The 22,263-nt window shown below is 36.8% G+C and overlaps 4 protein-coding genes across 8 annotated transcripts; 3 read left to right on the top strand and 1 right to left on the bottom strand.

Moving 5' to 3' along the window:
• Positions 1–247: 247 nt before the first annotated feature.
• Positions 248–3,884, top strand: LOC103949020 (protein phosphatase 2C 32). Its single transcript, XM_048568976.1, is given in 5 exon segments — positions 248–1,345; positions 1,347–2,157; positions 2,160–2,347; positions 2,349–2,438; positions 3,107–3,884. Coding segments are annotated over 5 exon segments (2,550 nt in total). The 3' UTR covers positions 3,470–3,884.
• A 1,432-nt stretch (positions 3,885–5,316) lies between these two features.
• Positions 5,317–11,519, top strand: LOC103948982 (inner membrane protein PPF-1, chloroplastic). Of its 5 annotated transcripts, XR_007252675.1 has the most exons (13): positions 5,317–5,658; positions 5,759–5,869; positions 5,978–6,052; positions 6,189–6,249; positions 6,613–6,686; positions 6,786–6,890; positions 7,344–7,451; positions 7,650–7,753; positions 8,360–8,509; positions 8,592–8,703; positions 9,625–9,766; positions 10,763–10,832; positions 11,479–11,519. XR_007252675.1 is itself a non-coding variant. In XM_009360082.3 (12 exons), exons 1-11 carry the CDS (start codon positions 5,332–5,334, stop codon positions 9,730–9,732), a joined length of 1,335 nt encoding a protein of 444 aa, XP_009358357.2. In that variant the 5' UTR covers positions 5,317–5,331; the 3' UTR covers positions 9,733–9,766; positions 10,763–11,519. The 5 variants fall into 5 exon arrangements, 4 of the variants coding, with proteins under 4 accessions (XP_009358357.2, XP_009358356.2, XP_009358355.2 ...); XM_009360082.3 differs by having other exon boundaries at positions 10,763–11,519; XM_009360081.3 differs by lacking the exons at positions 10,763–10,832; positions 11,479–11,519 and adding an exon at positions 9,925–10,094.
• LOC125470424 lies at positions 10,237–11,327 on the bottom strand. Its single transcript, XM_048569415.1, has 3 exons — positions 11,117–11,327; positions 10,698–10,780; positions 10,237–10,594 (listed from the first exon to the last, which is right to left on the bottom strand). The coding sequence occupies exons 1-3, from the start codon at positions 11,325–11,327 to the stop codon at positions 10,517–10,519; spliced, it is 372 nt and encodes a 123-aa protein (XP_048425372.1). The 3' UTR covers positions 10,237–10,516.
• Positions 11,520–19,959: 8,440 nt separating the features above from the next.
• LOC103949019 (osmotin-like protein) lies at positions 19,960–21,099 on the top strand. Its single transcript, XM_048568897.1, has one exon. The coding sequence runs from the start codon at positions 19,975–19,977 to the stop codon at positions 20,815–20,817; it is 843 nt and encodes a 280-aa protein (XP_048424854.1). The 5' UTR covers positions 19,960–19,974; the 3' UTR covers positions 20,818–21,099.
• The last annotated feature ends 1,164 nt before the right edge of the window (positions 21,100–22,263 follow it).

Raw genomic sequence — 22,263 nt, 5'->3', positions numbered from 1 at the left:
GATACTGTGAAGTGAAAGTGATACAAGATCCATAAGGTGGTGGTGGAGCTTGGGAATTTGGTTTTGACTTGGAGCTTGAGGTTGAAGGTTTAATGGGGTTGATGCTTACGCATTGACGGTAACCATAATACTTTTGAGTTTGAGAAAAGATTATATGTATATGTATATGTATATGTATATATGATGCTGATGCTGCTGCAAAGTTAAAGTCTTTGTTCGGTCACAGAGGTCTCTGTTCTTCTGAGTAATGAGTAACGGCACATATCACGTTGTGGGTTATTTTGTACCCTTTTATGGCAAGGGCGGCGGCAATGGCGTGGATTTAGAGTTTCTGGAGCCGCTCAACGAAGGGTTAAGCCATTCTTTCTGTTATGTTAGACCGTTAATTTTTGAATCTCCTGCCATTACCCCTACAAACTCTGAAAGGTTTACCCTTGATTCCAGCACTTTTGATTCTGAAACATTAAGTGGCTCATTCAAACATGATACTACCATAGATGATCATCCCTCAGGTTTACATAAGCCCACCAAGTTATTCCCAGAAACCACATTCAAGACTATGTCGGGGGCTTTTGTCAGTGCTCATTTCTTTACCACTCGCATCGACAACCAGATTGCACTCATAACTACTGATGTTCAAGAACCCGCGACCTAGTTCCAGAACACCTCCTCGTTCTCTGCAATTCCTTTGCAGCCTGCACGTCATGGCTCTGGACCTTTGAATGGCTTTATGTCTAGGCTTCTGGAGAGATGTTTTGCTTCCAGTCCTCTGGAAAGGGGTGACGGTTTCATGTCTGAGCCACTGGAGGAGGGTGTCATGTCTGGTCCAAATGATTATACTGACAAATCTAACTTTTCTGCTCCGCTTGCACGCGGTAGTGGAAGACCAGGCTTCCAGCGTCTTATGAGGAGTGTTAGTGTGCCAATGAAAAACGCATTCCCTTGGACCTTCTCAAGACATTCTGTGGGGTATGGTTGGATGCAATGGTTCTTCTTGCACCCAGTGACTCAACTTTCCCGGAATCCTAAAAAGCCAAAATATTGGCCAGAGGCTTCACAAAACCATCATGAAGGGGGGCGCCGTCATGAAGGGGAATATAGAAATACTCATAACTTGCAATGGGCTCATGGCAAGGTTGGTGAAGATAGGGTTCATGTTGTGCTCTCCGAAGAGCAAGGGTGGTTATTCATTGGGATATATGATGGGTTTAGCGGCCCAGATGCACCAGATTTTCTGATGAGCAAGCTCTATAGAGCAATTGACAAAGAACTCGAGGGTTTGCTTTGGTATTATGAAGATATATCTCCAGTGATCCACCAAAGCAGGAACTCTTAGAACCGGAAATGCCAAGGTTGGTCTAGTGACCAGCAAGAAGGACCTTTCAAATCTTTCTTCAAATCAAGAAATTTTTAGTAGTGTAATATATCCATGTAATCCAGGAATTGCCAAGGGTCAATCATCTAGGTTTGAAATAGTCGAGGAAAACAATGGAGTTAGGATCGGTATTGAATAGGACTTACCTCATTGCAAACAAACCAGTATCTCGGATACTGCTTCTATTTATGTTCCAGCTGCAATTGTAACTGGTCAAGGAAGAAAAAACTTGTAACTTTATGAGCTACTCTAGATGGAAAATTAAGATGGACAAGATTCTCTGTCACCTTCAGAGCTCGATAGGAATACAAATACTTTTGATACACCAGATAAAAATCCCAAGTATAGCTATGTGAATCCCAAGGGAGATGTTTGTGGCCTTTGGGGTGAAGACCCTATTACTCCAGGAGGGAGAGGTGGATGCGCTTGTATTGAATCCAGTTATCAAGATGGTATTGATGTGGTTTCCGTTTCAGGACAGAGGCAGGGTATACGAAAGATTTCAATGAGCTCAAAGATTAGAAAACTGTACAGAAAGCATAAATCATTGCATAAAAAACTATTGCCTTGGAACTATGATTGGCTTAGAGAAAAGGCTTGCATCGATGAGAAAATGGGCGAGTATGTGGGACCTATTATGAAGTGCAAATCAAGAATTGTGGATCATGCATTAGTTTTAAGAGCAATGGCTCGAGCTCTTGATCAGACTGAAGAGGATTACATGGAAATGGTGGAAAAGGCTCTTGACAAAAATGCAAAACTTGCTTTGATGGGATCTTGTGTTTTAACCTTGGTGATAGCCGTGTAGTTTTGGCACAAGAAAGACCAAACGATCGCCATCCTAACCCAAATTTAAGAAAGGATGATGTGTGGCATAGGAATAAATTCAGAGAGTCATTAGCACGTATGGAGTTGGACAGAATATCAGAAGAATGTCCAGTGCATAATCAAAATGGTCAAGTAAACAAGATAAAAAAAAAACAGAGAGATTTCTTTATGCAGATTAAAGATGAGGGCGGTTCAGCTTTCATCCGATCACAGTACAAGTGTGGACGAGGTGTGTGTCTCATTTTTTTGTCGTTTGATCTAGTTGCTGTTTTTTTATTTGTTATGAAGATTTTAATTTGTATCGGTTAATTGTTATATTGATGTTCATTATTTCATGGTTATCGAACATAATCGTAAACAATGCTTTGTATATTTGCACATGCATTTGCACCTGCGTCCGAATCTCCCACCTACAGAAATTAACCATGACATGGCATTGTAACATCTGCAAAATTTACTTTAGGCATCCGCTTAGGAAGCCCTTCCTCTGTGTGTGTGTGTGTGTGTGTGTTGGAGCAATATTAAATATTCTCTTGCCAAACTCGTCAGAAAAAATATTGGAGCTACACATTCAGGAAAGAGTCAAAGAAAATGTGTGGTCCTCATCGACAATCAAAGCTATATGTAACTGTGTGCAACAAATTCTGCTAGTCTCCAAAAAACATTCAGAACTTGGAAGGAATGTTCAGATACTTATATTGTATTTTGCTCGGATTTTGAAACTATCACTCTTTTGTGCATTTTGTCTATGTGGTTGCTTTTTACCATAATTAGGTTTACATTAGTATCTTAGGACTATGAAGATTGCTCTTGATTATGGACTTTGGGTGATAATTCCTTCCATGCATTTTTTAAGCCACTGAGAATTGCTTGAGTTATTGCTCTTTCTAACCTTAAAACTAGTGGTAATTAGTGTATGAAAGTCACATATATAATTTAGTATATTGATATAGCTTCTTAGGTGTATGACTGATTGTAGCTTTATCAATGAACCTATTTTGTTTGCAGCCAACATGTAATGATGCTCTGCTGGAGATGTTCCAAGTTGATTATGTGGGAACTGCTCCTTACTTAAGCTGCATTCCTTTCGTTGTTCATCATCGACTTTCCTCAAGTGACCGATTTTTAGTACTGTCATCGGATAGGCTATATCAATATTTCAGCAATCAAGAGGTAGTTGCCCATGTCACTTGGTTCATGGAAAATGTTCCGGAAGGTAATCCTGCACAATATCTCATTACGGAGCTTCTCTCCATGTTGAAATAAAGAATGGTTAGTCCACTAATTTACTTGTCTCATTATCTCAATAGAAGCTTACATGCCATAACTCTTATCCCAAAGGAAAACAGAAAAAAAAAAATGAAAAAGAAAACTAGAGAGCAAGATGATATGTATTGATGTGGCGCCTGGATTGCTTTGGACTATCTTTCATTTGTATACAACTCCTTGCTCGTGGACACCTTTTAATTGTGTGTATCTCCTTCCTTAACCTTTACATAACGTATTTTATACGGTTTCTTGGGAAAGGTCAAATGTAGAGCATCGTAGCTGGTTTATCTGTTGTTATAATATAATAGGACTCTGGAGACAATAAATTAACGAAGCTGCTTAATCTTCATAGATGCAGTTTTGTTGGAAACCCCTTCACTCAGGCTTTAGACTTCAGCTGTCTGTTTTGAGATTCTTAACATTTGTTGCAATCCCCAACCTCTCACCTATAACATTTTTCTACTCATTGTCTGTGCATCTGCCTTAACAATGAAAAGCAACTAATTGGAAGTTAATGTTACTGTCTAGAGAAAATCTTAAAGCTGTCCCTTGTTTCCAATATTTGTTCCATTGCCTCCACAAGACATCAAAATTTGTTATGTTGCCTCCGCTAAACATTGACAGTTCGTGCTGATAAGCTGGTGGTCGTTAATATCTTGGATTCATTCATGATGATTATAAGAACTATTTACATTCCAAACGAACAAGAGAGAGGAAGTTAGATGATACGGACAGAGTGTTAGAATATTTACAAAAAATTGCAGTTGAATGATCCTAATTTCTTCTATGCTATACAAGTGGATGAAAATGATTTGATTACTAATATCTTCTGGGTCAATTCAAAGACGATAGTGAATTATAATTATTTTGGTGATGTGGTATGTTTTGATCCTTTTTGCGATATTTCGTAAACAAACGGTTGTATTTGGTGCTGCATTATTGTGTGTTGAGATGGCTGCCACACTCAATTTGTTTTTGATACTTTTGTCAAGGCAATGCCTAGAATGAAAAAAAAAAACTACTCTAACAAATCAAGATGCAAAAATGGCCAAAACATTGTTTGAGAAACGGCTACAAATATGTCATCGTTTATGCATCTGGCAGATATACTAAAACGCAGCCAAGCAACTTAGAAGTGTTTTTGAGAACTTGATGATTTTGCCAAAGTTTAGTAGTTGCATATACGACCACAAGGATGAAGATGATTTTCTTGATGGAGCAACATGATGCAGAATTATAATCTTATATACGATGATTGGTTGAACCAATTATTGTTGTAAAAGAGAAATGGGCATTAATTTATAGGCGGCAAACTTTTTGTGCTGATATTACCACTACTATTTAGCATAATGAAAATATGAATAATGTTATCGAGAAGTATGTCAATTACAAATAATTTGCTATAATTTTTTAAACATTTTGAAAAGTTGTTGACGATCGTTAGTATCAAGAGTTTGTCAAATTATCAAAAAGATGAACTTAATATCTGTCTTCAACAACATCGATATTATTTTCAATTATTTATTTAAATGCACAATCTGACATATGTACGGTTTCATCACAATTAATTAAAATGAAATTAAGATATTTAAATTCTTCTTGTTTTTCGTCTTTGTCCATGTAACACGAGGGGTGATCACGCAATTCAATATGTCAAATGACGAAACGATCCTTCCCACCCTGACGTGGTCGCTTCCCATTGGTTCCCACAATAACCACTCATAAATCGCCGCGCCAAAATCAACGACTCGGAAAAAGAAGAAAGAAAAGAATATCTCATCCTCATCTCTCCTCTTCCACTTCCTGTACTCTACCATGAACCACTGACAGAGCCTGGGACCCACTCTCAAATTCCTTTCATGGCGAAGACTCTCATCTCATCCACACCGTTCGTCGGCACATCTCTGCCGTCCGTCTCCCGCCGTGGGTCCTACACTCTCCCCTACCGCAGCAACGGACTCGCCACCACCAGAATCAGGTTCAGCCTCCACGACTCCGTTCCTCCGATTAATCCCTTCGACCACTCCCCCGTCGACTTCGCCTCGCTTTTGAGCCGCGCCGAGGGGCTTCTTTACACGATTGCCGACGCCGCCGTCGCCGTCGACCCGAGCTCCGCCGATGCTGCGGCTCAGAAGAATGGCGGGTGGTTCGGCTTCATCTCCGACGCCATGGAGTTCGTACTCAAGGTAGTTTGAGTTTCATAAATTTATTTAATTTTCTGAGAAAAAGAATGAAATTTCGGATATTAGTGGCTGATATTTTACCGCTGAAATTGAATTTTAATAGATTTTGAAAGGCGGACTCGATGCCGTGCACGTTCCGTATTCATACGGTTTTGCAATTATACTGCTTACGGTGATCGTTAAACTTGCCACACTGCCTCTCACAAAGCAACAGGTTTGGTGTTTGTTAGTTGATAATTCGTTTTATTTTTTTTTCCTTTTCAAAAAACTCATTTGTTTTGTTTTAATTTGAATTTTTTGGTGTAATATTTGTAATATGCAGGTGGAATCGACGTTAGCGATGCAAAACCTTCAACCAAAACTTAAAGCCATTCAAAAAAGATATGAGGGCAATACGGTGAGGCTTTACCTTTGTTGAAATGGGTTTCCTTTTAACTGTTGAGTCAGAGTAATTGCCGAAATGTGGTTAAGTGTTTTTCTGCCTCTGTATTCTTGTGGTAACTAATTCGTAACTATGGTTTTTCGCTATTTAGGAAAGAATACAACTTGAGACATCACGGCTGTATCGGCAGGCAGGGATTAATCCATTGGCAGGTAAGAAGTTTAATTAATCACTATTATATTATGTTCATGTATGTGTGCATGCGTGCTGGATCGATCATTTATTGCGTTACTTGAATATGAAACACCTTCAATATGAGTTCTAATCGGACTTAATTTGCATATTCTTACATGAACTTTAAACACAATTGTTCGCTGTATTGGTTCATCGTGAGATATTTAAGTTTTACTAATGGAACCAATTTTTGTTTATGTTTAACTTTTAAAACTAAGATTTTGATAGTTTTGCAATGCCATGTTGAGCTGGTGTGTTGAATTTAATTTGATTTCTTGATCAGTATTCTGGTGTGTCACCTTGAGCCAAATTACAAGGCTCTAATTCAATTTTGAATGTAGGGTGTTTACCAACTTTGGCCACAATACCGGTTTGGATAGGTCTATATCAAGCTCTTTCAAATGTGGCAAATGAGGTAATTAGTAGGTTGCCACTAAATTTTCAGTTGTGAGATGACTATTTTCCTTAATAAAAACAGTAGTGCTGATATTTGCAAATTTTTGTTTACTCAAAGGGATTGTTGACAGAAGGTTTCTTTTGGATCCCCTCTTTGGGTGGCCCAACAACAATTGCTGCTCGACAAAGTGGTTCTGGCATTTCGTGGCTGTTTCCATTTGTGGTAAGATATTTTGTGATTTCATGAATTATGAAGCTAACGATTGTTATACTGCTAAGCTTAGTCAACCTTAGTTCTGGAAGCAGTCTACTAATTGTTAGCTAGCATTGCCTGTCTAACAATTGGTAAAGTGTATGGATAAATATGTTGAAGTTTTAATTGTACATATGAAAGGGAATTTTAACAACTCTAACTTAGATTTTTTAATAATTTGATCGGTCTTTCATTCAGTTTGTGTTCTACTATTTTACTTGCATTCTTAGTTGTGGATCTTTAATATGGATGATAAATATGTTAGAAAGGTGAACGAGTTATCAATGAACCTTGAAGCACTTTACTACAGCAATTTAGGCATAGTACCTGATCAAAGCGAGTAGCTGTATCATATTACTACTGCGGCCAAGTTACTTTCATTTGAATTCAACTGGTTATTACAAAGTATAATTTATGACGCAGGATGGACATCCACCATTGGGCTGGTCTGACACTGCAGCATACCTTGTTTTGCCTGTCCTCCTTGTTGCTTCTCAGTATGTTTCAATGGAGATCATGAAGCCTCCACAGGTAAAGACTTGTGTGTCTGCATTTACATTGGTTTCTTCATTTTTGTTTTGATTCCTGTTTCCTTTTGCTACAAAAATAAATAAATAAATAAATAAATTATGGCTGCAGGGATTGAATTATGGGCCATTCAGGTGTGTGGTTAACTAGACTAACATATTTTTATTTTAGTGTTTGTAACCTTAACTCTTCCTTTGGCAGACTGATGATCCAGCTCAAAAAAACACACTTCTTGTATTCAAGTTTCTTCCCCTCATGATTGGTTACTTCTCCTTGTCTGTTCCTTCAGGATTGTCAATTTACTGGTTAGTTTTTCATTAACGAAAATTTACTATGTATATCATCTTTCATGTATGTTGTATGCTAATACACAAATTACTGCCTCGATTTTGCCTGGAACTTCCGTAAAGGCACATGTTAAGGAACGTGACAAGGGCTTTAAGATTATTCTGACAAGGGCTTTTAGACTGTTTCTTATTTTCCTTTTAATGTCTTAGAACTCTTATTCTTTCTTACAAAGGGATTTAAGATTATTCTGATTTGGCCTTAGATGTCTTAAGGTATTTCTTTATTTTATTTTATTTAAGGTCCATGGTTTTTTCAGTTTTGTTTAAAAGGGACAGCTTACTATTAATGATTTTTCTAGAGTCACTGTCAAATTTTGTTGGTACAGAAAGTAGCGCTTTCATTTCATACTGTAAAAACTTATCATTCCACTTCATTTTAATTTTTAATTTTTAATTATTGTTCTCTTGGTGTTTGCCACCATTTTCATGTAATGCAATCTATCTAGGAATAAATAAAATATGTTTTCTTTCCTTTGCAAGCTGTATCTGGTGTGATTCTGAAAAATGATTCAAAGTGACCTTGTTTACGCTCATTCTTTATCAGTTGTATCATGTGTTTTTCAGGTTCACAAACAATATCCTCAGCACAGCACAACAAGTATGGCTGCGCAGATTAGGAGGTGCAAAGCCTGCTGTGAATGAGAATGCAAGTGGAATCATTACAGCAGGACGTGCAAAGCGATCAGATTCTCAGTCAGTAGAGGCTGGCAGTAGGTTGGTGTTATACTCTTGGAGAATTGTATAAAATCTTACATAAAGTTCTGTTCCTGACCAAATGAAAAATGGTGATCAACAGATTTAGGAAGTTAAGAGAAGAAGAGAAAAAGAAACAATTGAGCAAGGCTACAAATGAAGAGGTTCAGACTTCTGATTCTGAAGATGGTCCAAATAAAGAAAGCAATGACAAGGTAAAATTCAAAAATTTAGTGTTAGGATTAGATTTAACCTGTTAAGTAGTCTTCTAAAGAAGAAACCTAAGCATTATGTCTGAACAATATGAAAAGATGACAGTTCTTTTATGTATAGTTTTAATGATTATTGAAGAAGATAGTAGTTGTGTGTTTGGACTCACCTTGCTAATCCATTTTTCAAAGCGGAAGTTTTTATTGGATGGTCAAAACATTCCTTGTTTGTTGTATTTGAACAGTCCCGGCTATAGTACCTAATAATCATCCATGCTTTCTTTGAATGAAACTCATGACTTTAAACAAGTGTTTTGGAGTCTAGAAGTTAGTCACTTATACAGTGTGGTAAACCAGAGTAATCATAAGCCATAACTTATCTACTTTGTCTTTTTGTAATAGTTTGTGGGTTCCACTACTTGTGTGTCAATTGAGTTAATGTTGCAAGAACTTGTACAAAGTAGCCATTGAATTATATCAAATAGTCATGAAGTGCGGAGGTCTTTTATTCCTGCACCTGACATGCATGATCATGTGCGTGTCTACAGTGCATTTCTTCTTTGGTACTAGATGCAAGGCAGCTCACTTAATTTGATTCCCCACGTAACCTATCTAGAAACGGGAAGTTATTTGTCCTCCACCTTACTAATAGAAGAAAGACAATCTAACGGATAAATGTAAAAGGGGTATTTCATGAAACGCAAATGGCACTTGCTCTAATTTGTTATACTTAGAAATGAAATGATAATCATATCCATTAATTAAATCTACTGTTAGAATGGTTCATTCTTTGTTATTGTATTGAACGTTATACATTATGAACAAGTACCAAACATGAATGTGACAGTTAGTGAACATTAGGTTGTCTAGTTGTATTTAAATCTTGTTTAAGTTTTGCATTTGGAACTGATTTAGAGGTTATATCAGGGGGAGGAGGTTCTAGAAGAGGTGTATGCTTCTAGTGTTGGAAAAGAGCTTCCAAATGATCCTCGACCAAGGAGAAGCAAGCGATCTAAAAGGAAGCGTGCCGTATAAAATGACCATATACTGATTAAGTTTGTAATTCACGGTGAGTCCCGTATATCTCAGCCAAGTGTATTGTAGTTAATATATCACCAGCTTTATGCTGGCTCATTATTTTTTAGGTATAATGAAAATCTGCTAATTACTTCTCATCTACTTAGTCTCTTCATTCCACAGGGTGCTAAAAATGTACTTTATTGTCAGATTTGTTGCATGGACTACCAAGTAGATAAATGCCTTAGAAAAATGGAAAACAGTACGCATGAAGATTTAACATGCTATTAAGGTTTTGCATTATTGTACTTTTCATTTTTGGAAAACGAAGCAAAGTTGTAAGTTTGTATATCAATGCAGCTGGTTTTTCCAATTTAGAAGCTTTAGGCCTGTTTTCATATTTTCCTTTTCATTCTTCTGCAACTTACCCGAGCCATTAGGATGACAAGTTATATTTTGAATGTCTGTCCTTTGAACATTAAGAGGATTGATCGGGTAACTGATATGTGTGAACATTTTTCTTGCCTTTTAGTAGTGCCAGGATTAACATTTACGTTAACAGTTCTACTGTAGATTTATATTATGGAACTCCTACACTAACATTTTTGCTCATGCACAAATGCCACAAAAGCTTCTAGAATTCAAATGTTCTAAATCCAATTTTGCACAAGCACATGCCTCAGATGAGAGTTTTTTTGACCTACATGAAAAGTTGAAAACCACTGATCTCCTTCAGGCCTCTAACAAATACAATAATCTAATTAGTTCTACTTGCTAAGTTAACTACGATTGCGTCAAATGTTCATTGCTTTGATGGTGGGCGATGATTCCCTACTGGGTTTGGTCCTGATGGAGTTTTATGGATGTTCCTTCCACTGACCTGTTTTTTAACGTTGAACAAAGATGCAAGGAGTCAAGGTAAAGTTGTTTGGCATTGAGCAAATGAAAGCTAATTGATAAATTCTATTATATTATATACACACCTTAGTAGGCAGACCATATCTGGTTCTTGACCCCAATGACCCTGAACCTGAGGCGGGCTGTGCAGTGTTGAGCTTGAACTGAACTGTGGCCAGCAACAAAGAAAGCTAAATGTATTAAATCTTGAAGGAAACAAGGTACAATCTATTCAGTTGTATTGCATTTTCTTTATACTGATGAATCATGTTCAAATGTTTGTTACATTTTCTCACATTATTTAGAAAGAAAGAAGAAGATAGGCCACCTTTCGTGCCTAGGATTGGTTTATATTGGATAACTCACTAAATTCAAGTTTCGTTGTTGGAGAAACCGAGGCCAACTTCCATACATTGTCTACATAATGGTAACAACATACCTTGAATCTAGTGCATTATCTAGTCCAATCCAATCATAAGCACCAAACGTAGCCGAAGTGTCTTACCTGATTCAATAGCTTGAACATAAGTAGTGTGGTGGTGGTATTGAGAAGCTGCAAGCAGGAGCCAAACCAAGAGAAGATGAGTGGGAGTTTGTCTTCTCATGTTGAGCATGCTAACAGTGAATAGGAATGTTCTAGGATGTCTGGTGTGGCAGGGCTTCTTATAAGCAGGAAGAAGTAATTTTATATGCCACGTAGGCATTGCCCTAATCATATCCAAAAACTTGTGGGAATGTTTTGTTAGAAAGTTGGATGGGAATCCTATGCCATTTTAGACACAGTGAATACACAACATGTAGAAATCTAGGTTGCTTGCTCCTCATTATTTGTTGACTTCTTTGTACTTATGATTGCATCCATGATAGATCTATTGAGTACTCGAAAACCATGCTGTCGGCAACTCCAACTGGGAAGTCCTGAATCATTGTTCTTCTCTCTTTTCCAAGACAAACTTTACATTTTCTTTTTGTCGGGCTTCTCTGTATGCGGTTGAAGACGATGTTTGATAACCATTTCGTTTTTTAGTTTTCAATTTTGAATTTTTTTTTTTTTTTAGTCAGAGACGGAGAAATAAGGGATGGAGAAAAGTGGTATGAGGGATACGGAAAGAATGTACATGAAATAGTAAGAACCTTGAAATCCTTCCTCTGCCCTTCTTCATCTCTCCTTCCTCCCACGTATTTCTCATTTGACTTAAAGAAATGAAAACCAAAAACTAATAACGAACCGAACTAGGAGCTTCCGTAGTCTAAACCCCGCCTGGAGTGAATCACGTGGGTTACAAATGGGTACTTACAAGAAAGCGCAATGAGAAAACGAGATTGCAAGATATAAAGCGCGACTCGTTGCACAAGATTTTTTACAAACACCTGAAATTGAATAAGAGGAGACATAGTCTCCTGTAATAGACGCAATTACGTTTCGTTACTTAATAAGTTTGGTGGTTTCAAAAAAACTTGACATTTGTAAACCATTTGCAATCTCGTTTTAATCTTTAGTCGGTGCTTGTTGTGATGATGATGTTCACCGCACATGGCTATGCCTACAAATGGAAATAAGCATGCGTTTTCGTTTTCTTGTCTGCTCTGATCCGGGAGCTTCAGTAGAGAATGTGCTTTCTACTGGAGTCAATTTTACTCATTTTCATTAAGACCTCTACACTCTACCTAGAAAATCTTTGCAAGAGCAGAAGCACCTGAGAGAAAAAGCACTTTTCATGATGGTGCTTCTGCTGGAAGCCACATAACTCCTAATAATTTATTTCCAAATGAAGATAGGGTGGCTTGTTAAATGTGTCTGGATTCCCAGAACCTAACTATTGATCTTGGGCTCACCCAACTCCTCCCATATGGATTTAACTGTGAAAAGAGCTGCTTAAGGTTTTTATAGTGTCTGCAAAGTTGGAAGGTTTTGTAAAAAGGATAGTATTATTCATATATCTATTTTTACCTCAAACACGTCCTTGTTAATATTGTTAAAATGAGTGTGTGAGAAGCAAATATGGGTGTGTGGATAGCACTGCCCTTGTAAAAATTGGTTGCCAAGAGGTGGAACGTGACGCATTCATCTCCGACAATACTAGCTAAATTTTTGTTATTGTAGCTACCCAAATGATCCAAATATTAATTTGGCTAGCCACCACTTCCAACAATACTAGCTATTTAGCTTTTAAGTTAAAATATTTTTATATTATTTTTTTAGAAAAACTAATGAAAAGAGCTTGAAAACTTTGAGTTTTAATGATAAGGACAAAATAAAGGATAAAGTAAATAGTATCCGGATTGACTTTTTAGTGTAAAAATGTGGTTTTTCGTTAAAATGAACAATACCGTAGGCTTTTCGTTAAAACTCCTATTTTTTTACTAAACTTAACAACCCAAACTCTTTTTCTTCTCATGAAGCCCAATATTTTGTAGTTTTAGTGTTTAGCAAAAAAATTAACTTTCTCTCTCCTCCAAGCTTAGTTTAGTTTGTTACTATTCACAAAGTTACGATAGCTAGTCATTTAACTAGCATGTTAGAATTTGAGTTTTCTGTATTTTTTGTTAAAGTAGCCAAAATGCCTTATTTAGCTAGGTAGGTTGTTGAAGATGCTATTATCACTAACTTTGAAAGAGTAGCGAGATGACAAAACTAGCTTCTTGTTCAAGATGTAGTAGTCTAACTTTGGAACCTAATTGAATCGAATATGGTTTATATTGAATAGTTTCACTACTAAATGCATTGATGTTTTTTTACATAAAACCGTGCATTTGCTAGTACATGCACTTGCAAGTGAAATACTTAACTTCTCTATAGGTATGGCGTATTAGGCCTTAGACCATCTCCAACCCTGACCCTAAATCTAAAAATATTTAGCTCAGAAACTAGTTTTTCTGCTCCAACCATTATGACCTAAAATTTTAGCCTGAAATTATTAAAAAATGAATTTAGGCTTTTTTTCTTTTAAATTAACTATAAAAAAAATTATGTAGACTATCCTAAATTAATTTTATGAATATTTTAACCAAAAAATATTTAAATTCCGATAAATTTTGAAAAATCACTAATTCAATACATGAAAATCATGGTAAACCACATAAACTTAATACAAACAACATTTAATAAACCACATAAATTTAATACAAATGACAATATAAACCATATAAACTTAATACAATCGAAAACTCATAAACTACATAAACTTAATAAGGATATCCACCAACGGTCCAATTTTACCGTTAGATTTAATTATATTTGATTTAAGTCGTTGGATTCAATAAATATATAACTATAAAACTAAGAAAAACATTTGAATGTGGACCGTTGGATTAACCAACGGTCCAATTACCACAGCCGTGCGATGGAGAAAAGTAGCCGTTGACTACAGACAGATTCTGACAAGCCGGGGGACACACCCAAGTGGGTGGGGTCTACCTCGGCTAAATGACTTGCGCGTCTGCACGTGGAGCACGTCTGTTTGGGCGTTTTGGCTTCACAGCCCAGGTTTCAATCACAGAAACTGGGGTCCACTCCAATTTGTAGCCTAAACTTGGGCCGGTATTTGACCCGCACATCAGTTTTAGGTTTTACGTTAATTTTAGGTCATGGGTTGGAGTGGATTTTTTTTGGGGTGTGGGGGAGGGGCGAGGGCAAAGGGGGAATTATAGGTTTTAGCGTAGGATTGGAGTGGGTCTTAGGACGGTGGGTAGGTTGGAGTGGGTTACAATGGAAGAGTATAGAAAATTGACAGAGAAAAAAAAACAAACTTAAGGACACTACTGTTCTTGTGTACTTGTAAGTAGAAAGTCTTCGGTACAACTCTTACAAACGAGTTCATTATCAAATTATTAATGTCAAATGTGTGGTTTAGCTCTTCCTTCCGTACAATAAGGTGCCTAAAGGCGATATTAACATTTACAAATAATTAGTGTCTCATAAGTTGATGGCCCAATTTAAGAAGAGTAGTGTTACACTTATCATTTACTTATACCATTATTTGTATCATCTCTCTAATAGAAGTACGAAGAAATCCAAACATGATCATGAGCAGCTTTCTTGTGGTTACTGAAAGTAAGTAAAGGAGGCTTCTTTATAGGGATGGTAATTCAAAGCGTTAAACCCGATATCCATGGATAACCGTCCGAATGGAATGAATTTGGAGATGAAAACTCACTTATATTTCGGTTATGGGAAAAATCGAAAACATTATTCGGTTGTGGTTATAGTGGTCCCCAATTCGTGTCTCCGAATTCGACCTGAATAATAAATATCATATATATAGTATAATTTATATTGGGTGGTGCTATCCATACTCTCATTTTTACCTCTCACCAACCTAAATAATAAATATTATATATAGTATAGTTTATATAGGATGGTGCTATCCATACCCCTATTTTATCTCACACAAACCTTTCTCAATTTCTGGCTGTCAGATTGAATGAATTGAAAAGGATCAATGGACAAAAATTAACAGCGAACTCATTACCTTGAGATTTACTAAAGTTGCATTTTGTGGGAAAGTTCAAATGTTTTGAATCAAAACCAATGAGAATTCAATCGTGCTTATGAGAGAGATCAAAGATCAGCCAACATCATCAATGTATTTATTATATTATAATGACAAAATTAATATATATTATATTAAAATGCATCTATTGAACGAATATATATTTTTGGTATTGGCGAAGATAATATAGCCGTTAACTGTTGGAGAATCCATTACCCTGTAGGTATTGTTATAGATAATCCCGATGATTAATTTGTGATTATGAATATGGTTAATTTTTGTGGTATGGAGATGGATGTAACATTTTTATCTCCAAACCAAACCGGTGTCATCCTTATTTCTTTATCTTAGCATACATGTATAAACTTTTGTGTTAAAGAAATTATTCTCTAAAACCTTGTTAAAATTCACTTTATGTTTATATGCCATTGTTGGGGGTTTCCGTGTTGACATTTTTGGGCCTCAACTACTATGCATATAAAGGGTTGCAAAGTCAATGTCTAAAATATTTATAAAATTGTTGATATTTTCGTCGAAACATCCAAAAAATCAAGAATTGGTATGAATATCAACGATAATTACAGATTCACTAAAATTTACCAGAACTCATTGCAGATTTTGAACTTTTGCATTTTTTTTGAAAAAATTTCTCCAATTGTGATTAATCTGAATGAGTTAAGCTATCAATTCATTGCAAATTTTCATAATTTTCGTCAAAAAAACCGATATCAAGATTGATATACATTGATACTGTCATATATATCCATATTGATATTTACACATATATCGATATTCTTAACTGGCAAAAGCAAGAAACACATGAAATTTTCACTTAAAAAAGAACACAAAGGATCTTTTTTCCTCGCAAAAGGTTCGAAAAACAGACAAGCGGGCATTGTAGTCTCGTAAATGGTGTTTGTCGTGACCGTCTACCTCGAACTCTATGCATTACTAAAACCCCACCGCTTCGTTGATTGATTCCAAGTTTCCAACCAAGGATTATTACCAGTTTTGAATTTTGAATTTTTGTTTTTCTGTCTTCATTTTATGAAGCAAGATATATTCATTACATTAAAACTAGTACAAGGTTACAAAAAAATAAAAAAGACAAGGTAAACAACTACAGATAAAATAAAATACTTAAGCAAAATGAGAGCTGTAATCCAAGATACAACGGGAGGCCCACACAAGTTTAGGCTCGAAGATTGCAAAAGCAAACAACAAAAAATACTAATCTCCAGCAGCATAAACCACACTGTTGCCGTCATCATATCCTTGGAGGAAGCCAAACTCCGAACCAAGAGAGTAGACATCAGATCCAAGTCCCCTTCATGGATCCCTGCAAATATATACAACAAAGTATCTTATGAGTAGAGAGTGAGGCTAAGGGGCTATGTAAAATACCCAACACTTGGCCTCGTTGGGAATTCGACATGCCGACTTGGGGGGGGGGGGGGAATGAAGGAGGGAAGTGAATCTAATATCTAATTTCTGATCGGAACCCGTTGATCCAAACATATGGTGGGACGAAGTTGAAGTGTCACAGCTAGGGAAGATGGAGGAAGGAAAACTAAAAGACAGAAAGCAGTAAAAGCAGACGAAAAATGTCGGATAAAGGGCATGAAGCCCAAATCTAAGACAAGGTCGAGGGATAATTGAGGTCCAGCTCAGGGAAAACTGAGATAAAATGCAGGAAGAACCGAGAATGAAAATGAAGGAAAGAGACTAGAAAGGGGGAAGGAAGAAGATGTGGATGCATGGAGGGAAGGGGAAGGGGGAGAGGAGATGAGAGGGGAGGAAAAGGAGGGGTAGTGGCTGCCGCCTATCCTGAGCAAGAGCAAAGAACGGCGACTGAAACTTGAAACATGGGGATGCTTCTAGATTTGGGATTTGAAGTTAATAGAGAGATGCATTTTCAAATCTTTATACTCTTTTCAACCAAAAAAATAATCTATTTAGATATATGGTATGACCGTATAACGGAATCAAATATTTTTCAAGGGCAATGCTAGGAAGACTAAATTTGTAGACAAAATCTTGGAAACTACAGAACATAAAAGTTAATAATTGGTTTATTACTTAAACGTTGATAAACGTGCTTATTTTTATTAGTGACGAATCATTTAGTTTGCAACCAAAGAAACAATTTGACAACAAACTCTATTTTCCAAAGAAAAATCAATCAATTTATATATTAATTTTATATGATACATGCATTATGCATCTCATATCAATTATGTAAACTACCGAATTATATTTTGGACAAAAATTTATAAACTTTGTAGGCTCATGGAGATCCACTCTAATATCATTGATATTGTCTCAACTTAACCATCTTTTACTAAGTGTTAGATTTTATTGCAAAATGCTTTGATAATATTAGGACTAAACTTCTATATATTAGTTGTATATTATTCTATTAAATGACCGATGTACGATCATATTCACCAACAAAAATCTACTCATACTATATAACACATAGATAGTCACGCCACCTAACGAGGTAACGTCACACTAGCTTCCTATATCCTTTGTTTCTAGTTATTTACCTACAATTGGTTATGATTGTAAACGACACATTATAAAAGGTTTTATTTTTATCAACGACTGAAAATCATCTAAATTTCGGGCCAATAGTTTTGTGCATCTGCGGACGGCTTGGTGAGTCGTAGCTAAACATGACATCCGTTCCTTGAAGTATGCATTGCAGTGGATTAAATCCATCAAATTAGAATGCATATGGGTTAAATAGGAATGGTATAAAGTATTAGTACGTAAATTGAAAAATGACAAGTCTTTTAAACTTGAATTTCTATTTCTTTGTTAAATAATTCAAAATTGTTATTCATTTCTTTTTACTTGGAAATTTTAAGGAGAGATGAATAACCTAGGGATGTCGACATGTCCGACAATTGGCAAGTTCTAGTTCATCCCCAACCAGTAAAAATTCAAACTTAGTTTCAAGGTCAATGGTGGTCCTCCATCTCCCTTAAGCTTATAGATATCTGTAGTTTCTGACCATTACGGACTCCTGAATTATTTAGAATAATTGATGGAAGAAATTATATTTTTACCAGATAAATTGACCTAGCTAATGGTAACTTTTTTTACCTAGCTACTGGTAATTTTCTTTTGTTCAATTTTATAAAATTATTTTTAGGGTTTTAGATTTTTATGTTGTATTTTGACTTGTTGGTTACAGTTTGAGACGTTATTTCTGTTGGTTTTTGAGTTTGTAAATTATACTAGGATTGCTGGGTTGGTGAGGTAATGGCTTCATCTGTTTGGGGTTTTTCAAGATTTGATTTAAGTTTCTTAATTTCTCTTGTTTAGTTACGCAGGATACATCTTATTCAATCTCCTTGTACTATTTTATGATTTAACGGTGCACTTTTGTTGATGATACTCATTGCTATTATATTTGGTGAACTGCCATCAGTTTCTGTAATTCAAGGATTGAATAACTTACACTGGTATGTCACCGTAATGATATCCCAAGTCATTTACGACTGTCGAGCATTTTAATTTTTTTACACAACAATATGTGATTCGGTCATCACTTTTTGCATTTTCTGCAAGGAGTGTGATATCTACACACCCTATCTTACTTCTCACACATTTTTTTAATTTTCGGCCGTCGGATTAGATGAATTGAAGAAGATCAACGGCATAAATTATCAAGGGATGTGTGAAAAGTAAAATGGGGTGTGTGGATAGCAGCACCATTTCTGCAGACTCCGTAAAAATTCTCGTAAAAAATAGTAATCTTTCTTATGCATGAGCGGCTATGAAATAGAGCGAAAGCCGTTGTATTAGGTCAATGAGGCACCAAAAATCAAGTAAAGACTGATGTTTATAATGTTTTAAGCCAACAGAAGTAGAGAAAAAAACCGATGCATTTACTAAAGAGGGATATCAAAGTTTTTGTAAATTGTGATGCTATAAGCCTCTTTAGCTACAGAGAATGACCGATGCCTTTTCTATCATATATATATATATATAATTGTTGCTAAAGACCATTTTTTAAGTAACGTGAGACTATTACAATGGCAATGCGTTGTCACTTTTAAGTGGTCGGTTCCTTATATATAGTTGTTTTTTGAGCTCGAAAGACACGAATATGTAATATGTGACTAATCTGAAAAAACATGAAAAGCTTTTATTTGTGCTTCTGTGTATGGACGACTAACATAGCTGAACATCATATCATTCACTCCAAGTATGCACGCAATCGATAAAATTGATCAAAATACGCATGTGGATATGGGTTAATTAGGAATGTTGAATTGAGAGAATTGACACTTGGCAAGTCCCAGCTCATCTCTATCCACAAAATTCAGACGATGTTATAAGGGTAGACGGAGGTTCTATATCGAATACTTTTACCATGTTAAACGAATGCATGCTATAAAATACTTGTCCTATATAATCCTGCTATCTCTGTTCTCGTTTCTGAATTCTGACCAATACAAGACTCCCGAATTAACTTAATAAATCCTATCAAAATATTGGAAAGACGAATGAGGATCCTCTTCGGATTCTCTTCGTGAAAATTTCAAAAATCTTTTAATCATATAAGCTCTTTGTATATTGTGTGGGTAGTTTTCGTTAGATACTATTTATATTTAATTTTAAATAAAAAAATTTATAATAATTTCTTATTATACAATTTTCGATGAAGGGATGTAATTGAATGATCATCTCACTCCTCACAAAAAGAATCCGATAAAGATGCTCATCCCTAATACTAAGCTTGTACGTACTGTGCATTACAAGAACCCAGAAAAAGCATGCTCCACGAACCTTCTGACACACCGAACCCTAAGGGCAATTTCGTCTTTCCATTCCTATATGGCCCCCATATCGGTCTATGCCATTTCTCTATAAAACCCACCCAAAACCCTACACGTTTTCTCACACACGTTTATCCAGAAAACCAAAAGAAATGGCTCTCTCCCGCTCTTACCTTCACTCCCTTCCGCTCCTCTCCGCCACCACATTCCTCATCCTCTCCGCCGTCGTTCACGCCAATTACCCTTCATCCTCCATCCTCACTCTCGTCAACAACTGCCCCTTCCCCATCTGGCCCGCCATCCAGCCCAACTCCGGCCACCCCGTTCTCGAGCGCGGCGGCTTCTTCCTCAACGCCCTTACCCACCGCTCCTTCCCCGCCCCCACCCAGCCCTGGTCCGGCCGCATCTGGGCCCGCACCCACTGCACCCAAAACGGACCTCACTTCTCCTGCCTCACCGGAGACTGCGGCGGCCGCCTCGAGTGCAACGGAGCCGGCGGCGCCACACCCTCCACCCTCGCCCAGATCAGCCTCCACCACGGCGGCCCCGCCGACCTCTACTCCTATGGCGTCAGCCTCGTCGACGGCTTCAACGTCCCACTCACCGTCACTCCCCACGAGGGCCACGGCGTCTGCCCCGTCGTCGGTTGCAAGGCCAACCTCCTCGCTACGTGTCCCGACCGACTGAAGGTGACGTCACCGAAGGGCGTCGTCGCGTGCAAGAGCGCGTGCGAGGCGTTCGGCACCGACGAGTTGTGCTGTCGGAACCACTACAACAGCCCCCAGACGTGTCGGGCTTCGGGCTACTCGCAGTTCTTCAAGCAAGCGTGTCCCACCACCTTCACGTTCGCCCACGACAGCCCCACGCTCATGCACCAGTGCTCGTCGCCACGCGAGCTCAAGGTGATCTTCTGTCACTAGACAGCGAGAGAGAAGGATGATTCCTACTTCCAAGTAGTTCAACTTGGAGTTAAGTCCGTGTCTCGGTTTTTAATTATTTAAATAAAAATTAGGATTTAATGGGGTGAAATATCAGAGAAAAAAAGGGAAAAGAGGTCTAATTAGTGCGGTTTAATTAAGGTAATGTGTGTTATGGGGTTACCCTAGGAAAAAAAAATGTGTATTATGGGGGTGTATGAGGATGGTTTGGTTGTGTAATTTGTGTGATGTTAATGGATGGTTACGGAATGGTAGTGTTTTAAACATAGCTCTGTTTACTTACAAGTTTTAAATTCGATTTTTTATAAAGATAAATTTGAATTACATTGTTTATTAAAATAAAAAAACATAATATCCCTTGCTTTTTTTGTTGTAAAAAAAGTGTTGCCACAAGGAAAAAGAAAGAAAACAATTGAGGGACTTCTTTTTTTTTTTTTTCCCTATAAAACAAGATATATATCATAATTTTGACCGTTCAAATAAGGGAATATAAAAGGCAAGAAAAAGAGGGGCTTGCTCCATCTTAAGGATTTTACTAAGGAAAATAAAAATCTTTGTGATCTTATAAAAGAGAGAACCTAGTTAAACACAAAAGGTTCGAATATTTTATTGAGGAAATTATTGTTAATCGACTTCATACTGCTGGACCTAGTTAAACATAACGCGCGATCGACTTCATAACGCACGCTAGTTCTGCATTATGAAGATTAATCACTAATCAACGTACAATGAGTTTTGCATAGTAATTGCATGGTATAGTCATCCAGTACTACGGTCGGTTAGTATTCTTCTTCATTTGTGAGTGATAAATTTTACATTCGAATATCGTAGATGACGAATTCGATATCAAATTAGATTGTTCATTGTATGGTTTAACCGAACATTTTCCTCTCTTGAGTGTAAAATATATTGTTGTACTAAAAAAAATTGCATGGTACAAATCACTAAATCAAAAAACCAACAACGTTAGTATATAAAGCGATTAAAAAGCTAAATCGATTGATAATCTGTACGTGATTAAGTTAATTAACAATGTTCAAGGATTAACAGCTTTCACTTCTTTTTGTTTTGGTCCAAAAGTTAATTAGTGGGAGTTTAACAATGTGCAGGGTTTGTGACAATTAAGGCATCTTAAACGGACATATATAAGTTAATTAGTGGGAGTCTAATATGCTTTTTGTTTTTGTTTATTTTAAGCTTTGGAGAGCTTAACTAATAAGTTAAGTCGAGAGTGATAGGAAGAACATTCATTCGTATTATTTAATAGTAAGCAATTAGAGACTAACCCAGAAAATAAAAGGTGATCAAAAGTGGTAAAGCTGTATTAAGAGAGAGTAAAGACGATAATAATAATAATTTACGGAAAAAAAAGTTGGACTTGCAATTTGCAAAAGTAAATAAAAGCAGAAGCAGATCGTCCGGAGGAGG

The sequence above is a fragment of a genome, unplaced genomic scaffold (assembly GCF_019419815.1).
Source record: "Pyrus x bretschneideri cultivar Hongxiangsu unplaced genomic scaffold, Pyrus_bretschneideri_v1 Contig5, whole genome shotgun sequence".
Lineage (NCBI taxonomy): Eukaryota > Viridiplantae > Streptophyta > Magnoliopsida > Rosales > Rosaceae > Pyrus > Pyrus x bretschneideri.
Note: the sequence above shows the minus strand (reverse complement) of the source record. Positions and strands in the feature narration are given on the sequence as shown.